This window comes from Helobdella robusta, assembly GCF_000326865.2.
Source record: "Helobdella robusta unplaced genomic scaffold HELROscaffold_14, whole genome shotgun sequence".
In the NCBI taxonomy this organism is placed as follows: domain Eukaryota; kingdom Metazoa; phylum Annelida; class Clitellata; order Rhynchobdellida; family Glossiphoniidae; genus Helobdella; species Helobdella robusta.
In genome coordinates, this window is record NW_008703782.1 from 497,081 (window position 1) to 506,361 (window position 9,281).

At 33.2% G+C, this 9,281-nt stretch overlaps 1 protein-coding gene across 1 annotated transcript; it reads right to left on the reverse strand.

Annotated features, from left to right (window-relative positions):
* Positions 1 to 5,640: 5,640 nt before the first annotated feature.
* Positions 5,641 to 6,509, reverse strand: HELRODRAFT_74310 (hypothetical protein; the record flags this gene model as incomplete). The annotated part of the gene is made up of 4 exons (XM_009014548.1): positions 5,641 to 5,798; positions 5,891 to 6,079; positions 6,179 to 6,289; positions 6,347 to 6,509. Coding segments are annotated over 4 exons (621 nt in total), but the record flags the coding sequence as incomplete, so codon positions are not given.
* Positions 6,510 to 9,281: the final 2,772 nt, after the last annotated feature.

Consider the following 9,281-nt stretch of genomic DNA (forward strand, 5'->3'; position numbering starts at 1 on the left):
TTAAGTTTTGATAATGGTGTTAAGTTGATAATGACGATTATGTGTGTGCGTGCGTGTGCGTGCGCGTGTGTGTGCGTGTGTGTGTTGTGTATAAGGCTTGTTAGGGCATTAATCTTCTCTTTATCATATTCATCAATCAATGTGAATAGCATAATTAATTTTTCGGTCAAAATAATAACCATCATCATCGTCGTCGTCATCATCATCATTGTCGTCATCATAATCGTTATCATCATCATTGTCATCATCATCAGCATCACTTTTTCATACCATCTTTCTGGCCAATCAAATCAGTCGTAGGTTGCCAGGACCCAATTTTACCGAAAAGGGCTTACCTGATTGGTCGGCCGGAAAGTAATAAAGGCACCCTATTGGCTGCCTGTAATAATACGTCACATTTGACCTACATTCTAAGTTGCCTTGACGGACAGTGGCATGGTGACCCAATTAGTTGTGGTTAGCGTATTTGGGTCATCATTATAAATAATTTAAATATTTAATTATAATAATAATAAAAATAATAATAATAAAAATAGTTAATATTATTTATTCTAATATTCTTCGCCAGATGTCACGAGCGCATTGGCCTCCAGTAATAGCATGACCAACGCAGCTAAAAAACAATTTAACGGTTTTAATTGATTATATTTTCCATAATAAAAAACCATAAAAATAATAAAATTATTATTATTCTTATTATAAATTTTAATGGTTATAACTAACTCACGGTATTATTAAATAAACTTCTTATTTTAGGCGTGTTTGTGGCCGTGCTGTCTGGTATCGTGTTGGGCATCATCGTTGGATTGGCACTGCTAATTAGCATGCATGTGCTGAAGAAAAATCGGTGAGTGTCTGTATGTCTGTCTGTATGTGTCTGTCTGTCTGTATGTCTGTCTGTGACTGTCTGTATGTCTGTATTTGTGTCTGTGTTATTTTTTTTACATTGATGTTTTTATTAGCTTTTGAGTTTGCCTGTATTGAAGAGGAAGGCACATGTGGGTTGTATCGTTAGTGTGTTCATGGTCTTCACAGTGTTTGTGTGTGTATATTTTATGCCTTATGCCTCTCTCTCTCTCTCTCTCTCTCTCTCTCTCTCTCTCTCTCTGTGTGTGTGTGTATATGTGTGTGTGTTAATGTTTTTTATTTATGTGCGTATTTATTTATCGTGACGTCATTTTCGCCTCATCAAAATATACAAAAAAAATCACACACACAGCTTGCTATATTCGTCGAGAAGATTAACACAAGACAACAGCAACAAGAACAACAGCAACAACGACAAAGACATCAACATTCAACAACAGCAACAACAACAACAACATCATCTTCAGTATCTTTATTACAACCACCAGCACGCAGATGTCTACGTTGACAATCGACAACAAATTTTTCTCAACAAAAATTTACTTGAAAATGAAAATCCTGAAAACATTGAGCTGACAATGTTGCTATCTGATTTGGAATCGGGCAGCAGCACTGTAGACAAAATTTTGGATTTTAACCAAGCGGCAACAAGTTTCCCGCCATTTTCTTCAAACTGCTCAACTAAACCAGAGACACTCCCGTCTAATACTGTGACGTCATTGGCGCCAAATTTTCAAAAAACATCCCAAGAAATTTTTTCAAAAAAAATTCACGAGTTTCCGCAATGCTTCATGTGTCTCAGTTGCAATTATGCGACGGTTGAGAGACAACACCAGCAACAACAGCAACAACAACCGCAACAACAACATCTACAACAACATCAATATTATCCACAAGAACCGCCATTTTTGTTACAACAACAACAACAACATCATCAACAACATCGTCAACATCAACAGCAACAAACAACGGAAAAGATATGTGATTGTTTACTAACAAAAAGAACAAGTATTATCCCATACAACAACACCACATACACTGACTCTGATGACGAAATTAATTTTGGCAACAAAAACAACAACAACAACAATAATAATATTAATAGAAATAACAACAACAATACTGATAGCAATAATAATAATAATAATAATAATAATAATAATAATAATAATAATAGCAATAATAGCAAAAATAATTATAACAGTTGTTATATAATTAACTCCGACAGTAAGAATTCAAACGATGGTGACTACTCTGCTGACGACAATAATAACAATAATAATATTATTAATAGGTTGAATAATAATAATAATAATAATAATAATAATAATATTAATAATAATACATATGGAAGGGGTTTTGAATTTTGTTGCTCAAACAATTTAAAAGACTTTAACATGCGGCAAGTACCACAGCTATGATGAAAAAAATAGTAATGATTGTAACAACAATAATAATAAGAATAATTATTATTATTACCATAATAATGGAATAACCATAATAATAAATAATAATTATATTAAATAATAATTATATTAAATGATAATAATTAAAAAACAATCGAGCTGAACCTATGTTCACATTGTCAATTTCATTATAAAAGAAATTTTTTCAGTTATTCAACACCTGAAGACACCACACCTACACACACCTACATATCTACACACAGACACACACACACACACACACACACATATATATATATATATATATATAGTGAGAGAGAGAGAGAGAAAGAAAAAAAAAACGAAGTGCGTTTGTTTATGTATGTTGTGCATCTATCTTTATAAAAATACAAAATGAAAAACCTTTTTTTTATTTTTCTTTCGACGTACTATACTTATTTTTGTTTGTTTATTTCCATTTTTATATTTTTCTGTTCTCGGTTCTATGGAGTTTTGTAATATATCACGTGGTTTTTAGTTGTCCGTATTTTATTGTTTATTTTTGTCTTTTATTTTTAAATAGAGATAAATGTTTGTATATATATGTATGTATGTATGTATGTATTATTATTATTGGTGTGTTTGTAAGCTCCCTTTAAAAAGATCTCAGAGGCGCTAACGATTTTATTGCAGTACGTTGCGTAGCTCTTTATTGAAGGAATGCAATGAATGGAGAGAAGAAGACATTAGGACGGGTAAGCTTGGACAGAGAGATGGTGTTTCAGCCTTTTACGAAATTGAATAACAGACATTGCAAAATCACGAAGGTCCCTAGGCAAACCATTCCAGACGGCAGGACCCATTACGGAGAAATTCCTTCGACCAAGAGCCAAGTTTGTGTCAGGTACAAACAGTAAACCTAAATTGTCAGAGCGCAATGTTTGACTCAGCAGTGGCATTGCTCTAGGAATGACTGTCAGTTAAATATTTGGGGGCAACTCCTTTAACACATTTAAAATCAGTTAAACATATCTTGAAAATAACTCTTTGATAAACCAGAAGCCAGTGAAAGTACGTGATTGCATTTAAGACCAGCTGAAACCAACCTTGCAGCTCAATTGTGAACAGACTGACAATTTACAGCAGACAGGCCGTATATAGACTATTGCAATAGTCTATTCTTGAATGGATAAAGAAATGAACAAGACATTGAAGAGAATGCTTGCTTATAGATGCGTTTGATGATTCGAAACTGTTCTTGTATAAACGTTAAAAGACATGTTATCATCAAAATTCAATAATCCGAATATCATCGGCAAAGCCGTGATGTTTGAAATTATATCTGTCAAAGATTTTGAAGACATCTGCAATGAGCGTACAACACAAATGGAAGGGGGCCCCGAGAACCAGCCCCTGTGAACATCGTATGTATGCCTATTTGTATGTGTACATTTGTATGTGTTTATTTGCATTTATAATAATAATAATTATGATAATATTATCAATTATTGTTATTTGTTTTTATTATTGTTGCTGTTCACACAAAGACTCGGTTCAATAAATTATCAAACAGTCTGTTAAAATTATTTATTCGTCCACTTATTCAATCAATCAGTCCGTCAATCAATCCGTCAATAAATCAGTTTTTCAATCAATCAATTTATCAATCATTATCCTCACTCAATAGCGGCGCCATGTTTATTTGTGTAGCGCAATTTTTATTATGTGCACCGCAAAGAAATTAGATATTTTATAGAAATGGCAGAAAAAAATGAAGAATCCAAATCATTAATCAATCAATTATTCACTCATTCATTCTTTCAATTGTTCATTCATTCATTCATTCATTCATAATTCATTCACTCATTCATTCATTTATAATTCATTCAATCATGCCATCGTTCAGTCAGTTTTTTTTTATTTATCCTCAATATTTACCCAACTTAATGATCAAAAGTAATTTTTACCCACTAAACAAATAGTGATTGAATGAACGAATGAATGAATAAATAAAATAAATAAAATTCAACAACGATAGAACGATATCCAAATATTAAACAAAAAAACTATTATTATTTTTAAATCCTACAAAGGTTCCTAAGCAAAACACCTTCCACGCTGTTGGTATCTAACTAATTTTATTAACCTATCAAACCAAGTGGCGTCCCAAAGAGTTACGTAATCGAAATCATCCACAATCCGGTCATTGTTTAACCCAACAAGGTCATTGCTTGACCTTGTTATCTGTGGCCTCATTGAAGACTTCCGGGTTACCAATAAGTAAGTCGAGTTAATCTTGAATAAAAATGTATGCATTGAGAAAAAAATAAAACTTTCATATACTTATAATTACTATAATAATTTATAATAAAATTAATATTAATTTAAATTGAGAATGCAGTAATATCCCCAAACAACTTCATGCTTCATACTTTCATTTTGTTCGGGCAAGTACATTGGAATTTCCCAGTTTCAATTTGGAATTCCCACTTTCTATTTTTAACCTTTCCGTCAGGATGCTTGTAACTGTGCTCGATGAATGCTGTGACGTGCGTTGAGCTATTGTTATTATTGTTGTTGTTGATGTTGTTTTTGTTGTTGTTGTTGTTGTCGGTGACAATATAGATGTTATCTATTCTCGCCCTGATAACTGTTCAATGATGATGAAGTATTATTATTATTATTATTACTACCTAACTTTACAGCCACTACTACTACTACTACTACTACTACTACTACTACTACTACTACTACTACTACTACTACCACTACTACTATTACTCTATTACTACTACTACTGCAGCAGCAACCACTATTACCATTTAATTACCATCACAAAACAAACTCATACCATATTCGCTCTTGCAGAAATCACCTTTCATCAGCCTTTTTTCGCGTTTAGGACATTGTCGGCAAGAAACTTTATGATAATAATAATAATAATTATTATTATTATTATTATTATTATTATGTCATTGTTATTATTATTGCAACCTGTGTTATAGTTAGAATTTCGTTTGCGAGTATTGCCTTTATCATGTTTTGGTACAACCTCTAGTTAAATCGGTTAATAATAATTGAGTAAATTAATTAATTCACTCATTCCTTCATTCTTTCATTTATTTATTCCTTCTTTTGTTCATTCATTCATGTATTCATGGATTCGCTCGTTTGTTTGTTTGTTCATTCTTTCGTTCGTTCGTTCGTTCGTTCGTTCGTTCGTTCGTTCGGTTCGTTCAATTTAAACACCGTTCATCCTTTCAGACATTCGTTTGTTCAACGGTTTATTTAGGCATTAATTCATTCCTTTATACGTTCATTATTAAATCATTCATTTATCCATTCACTCACTCATTCATTCATTCATTTATTCATTCATTCAATCAATCTACCAACTCAGACAGGGATTAACAGGCGATTTCGTCTGAACGTAGCCCTCGAGACAAACGTCACACCTCAGACCCCCCACCCCCGTCTTGCAGGTGCACTGACCAGTCACGTGGTCACAAATCGGATCACGTGATCCTATCACGTGACAATCGCATTCTGTTTATTTAGATTTTTTGACAAATTTAATACAAATTCACTTATTTATTTAAAATAAAATTTCATACAAAAGGGTTAAGTCAAAAATTTACTTATACAGGCAAAGGCACTTTCTATCTTTAGCTTTTGGTTTCTGTGATATCCGATTTTGCAGTGATGGCAGTGTTTCCCGGCAGTGTTGTGCTTGCAGCCGATACACAGAGAACCGCTTTTCAATCCGGATATTCGGTACAAGTCGGCATTGAAGCGACATCGGTGAGAATGAGAATGGCAGCTGCAGACTTGAATAAATAAGCGAACGAATGTATGAACGAATGAATGAATGAATAAATGAAAAAAATAAATGAATTAAGTGTAAAGTAACCTTGACCAGAACTGACCTTGACATTCGTGGGAGTCTTCGAGGTCACCCCTTCGCCACGGTCTGTCCTGATAGAATGGTTTGCATGCATTGCACTCATCGCCCATCGTATTGTGTTCGCATTGGCAAACTAGGCGGTCACTACTGCCACTGCTGCTACTTCTACTGCTACTACTACTACTACTACTACTACTACTACTACTATTAGGTAAACATGCACTGGCGTGTCCATTACACATACACCTAGCCAATATAACTACATCAGATAATGATAACCGTCTTGTAAATGTTGATGATGATGAGGATGATGGTGATGATGATGATGATGTCGACAACGACGATGACGTCACGGATGACGTCGACGATGGAGAATGGACGTAAAATATGATTCTGATATTTGTGGCGGTAATAAAATGTTGTAGCGCTGAATTCGATTCGAGATGCTTGGCCGTCGTTCTATCATTTGATAAGGAGAATTTCAAAATTGGTATATTATTATTATTATTGATATAATTGTTGTTGTTGTTGTTACTGTTGTTAGTGATGTCCTTTTTGTTTATTACGTCATTGTTATTGTCATGAACATCAGCATCGCCCTTGCTATGGACAGTCCTAGATAAACTTTTCTCCAAACTCGAGCACGATACCTTCGCTTGACTGTTCGCGCCGAAAAACCGAGAACAATCATCTGAATAGTAGCGGTACGGCTGCCATGTTTTGCCGTAGTCAGCGCTTTTCAATATCGCAATCGGTATATCGGTCGGTATTTTGTATCGATTTCGGTACCGGTTTGGACAACAGCTTACTGCTATGGAGTTAAGTTCGTATCTGCTGTTGAAGTTTATCGTTAGTGTAATGTTGTAGATGTTATTATTATTATTGTTGTTGTTGTTTTTGCTGTTGTTGTTGTATTGTTGCTGTTGTATTTCATAATTAATTTTATTATTTTTTTTATTATTCGTATTATTCTTCATTGTAATTCTTTCTGTAGCACTCAACTTCTTCAACAGTTTCGTGGCCGACTTGTCCATCTGCAGCATTTAAAGTAAACTCAAATGAAATATATACAAATAAATCAACCAATCAGAACGCTTTTCTTTCTCCAATTTTTTCTCTTTCTATTATTTGCTCATTTACAAATATAAATCATCAACAATCAATCAACCAATCAACCATCCAACTAACAAACCAATCACTCAACCAAGCAACCAGTTAATCCTTCAATCACCAAAAAGATCAATCCACAAAATCACCCTCACTTTTTTCACACTCTTCTTATGATAATTTCTATCATTTTCACGCATCCACCTGTCAATCAAATCCACTGTCCAACAAGTGGGGTTCGAAATCACGTGACTGTCCGTTAAGCAGGTTACAGGGTCATTGACATTTGACCTTTTTATACTTGACCCTTTGGCGTTTGACCCTCTGAACTTCAACCTACACAATTTAGGTGACTGTTGATTGGATGAAAATAATTAAGGTTAAATTTATTCGAGCAGAAAAAATAATTCAATCATTCAATTAACCAATTAATCAATTAACCAATTAATCAATTAACCAATCAATCAATTAACCAATCAATCAATTAATAATAATAATAATAATAATACTAACACAATTATTACAAACAGTAATTTTTTTATTCAGTGCGATATTTGTTAACGCTGGTTCACAAAATATAGCTCGTCCATCTTTTGTGTAGCAGCTATTATGATAATGATTATTATTATTATTGTTGTTGTTGTTGTTTTTGTTGTTGTTGTTGTTGTAATCATTATTAAAATATTGAAAATGACCATGACGACGATGCAATGAGTTTAATTGTTGTTGCTGATGTTGTTGTTTTTGTTGTTGACAATGATGATGTTGTTGTTGTTTTTGTTGATGATGATGTTGTTGTTGTTGTTGCTGGTGATGGTTTTCCATATTAGGACAATGTTTCGAATTCGTTTCACTATTACTAGAAGGTTTTTCAAAGTGTATTAATTTGGAACCTTCATGTTCCAAAAACACTGACGACGATAATTGCGTGAATATCGCAAATAATAATAATAATAGTAATAATAATAATAATAGTTTATTTGTTGTTGTTGTTGATATTATTGCTGCTGATGATGACGATTTCGACATGGTTAATTATTACTGTTATTATTATTGTTGTTGTTATTATTATTAATTATATTATTATTATTATTATTATTATTATTTATTGATCGTTTATCCCAACAAATAATAAAACAATAGTGCCATTTAATAATATTTAATTGATGGCAGTTGAATGTTATCAAGAATTCAAATTTCAAACATGTATCATTTCATTTGCAGTTTCTTCTTTGAAACAAACTAGCTTATATATTTCTTCACTCCTCTCTCTCTCTCTCTCTCCCTCTCCCTCTCTTTCACTCTTTTCTTTTTTTCTTTTTTTCGTTCTTTCTTTCTTTCTAACCCTGGGTGATGGTGATGTTGATGATGATAAAAATGATAAAGATGAATAATGAATGATGATGAAAATGTAACTTTTGACGACGACGACGATGATGATGATAATGACGATGAAGATGATGATGATGATGAATTTCATTTTGCAATTTATACTGTTGATGAAACTTCAAAAGTAAGCAACACTCAGGTATTATACCATTGGTGGTAAGTACACACACACACACACACACACACACACACGCACACACACACACACACGCGCGCACACACGCACACACAAAGAGAGAGAAAGGGAAAGAAAGAGTGAGAGAGACACACACTCACAGTAATAAAAATACACAGACGACCATATATTTGCAATGACTTATATTTTCCCATAAATAAATATAAAATGTACATTTTCAAATTTACACCTAGGCTGTTTATATTCATCATCGTTGTCTTCATCATCGTCATCGTCATCATCATCACATTCTTATCATAGTTAACAAGACACACAACACGTATATACAACACATACACACACACACACACACACACACACACATATATATATATACACGCGCACACACACACACAGAGAAAGAGAGAGAAAATACACAAAATACACACGCATACAACAACAACAACCGCAATATATACACCCACATATATACAATAAACTCACACAAACATAC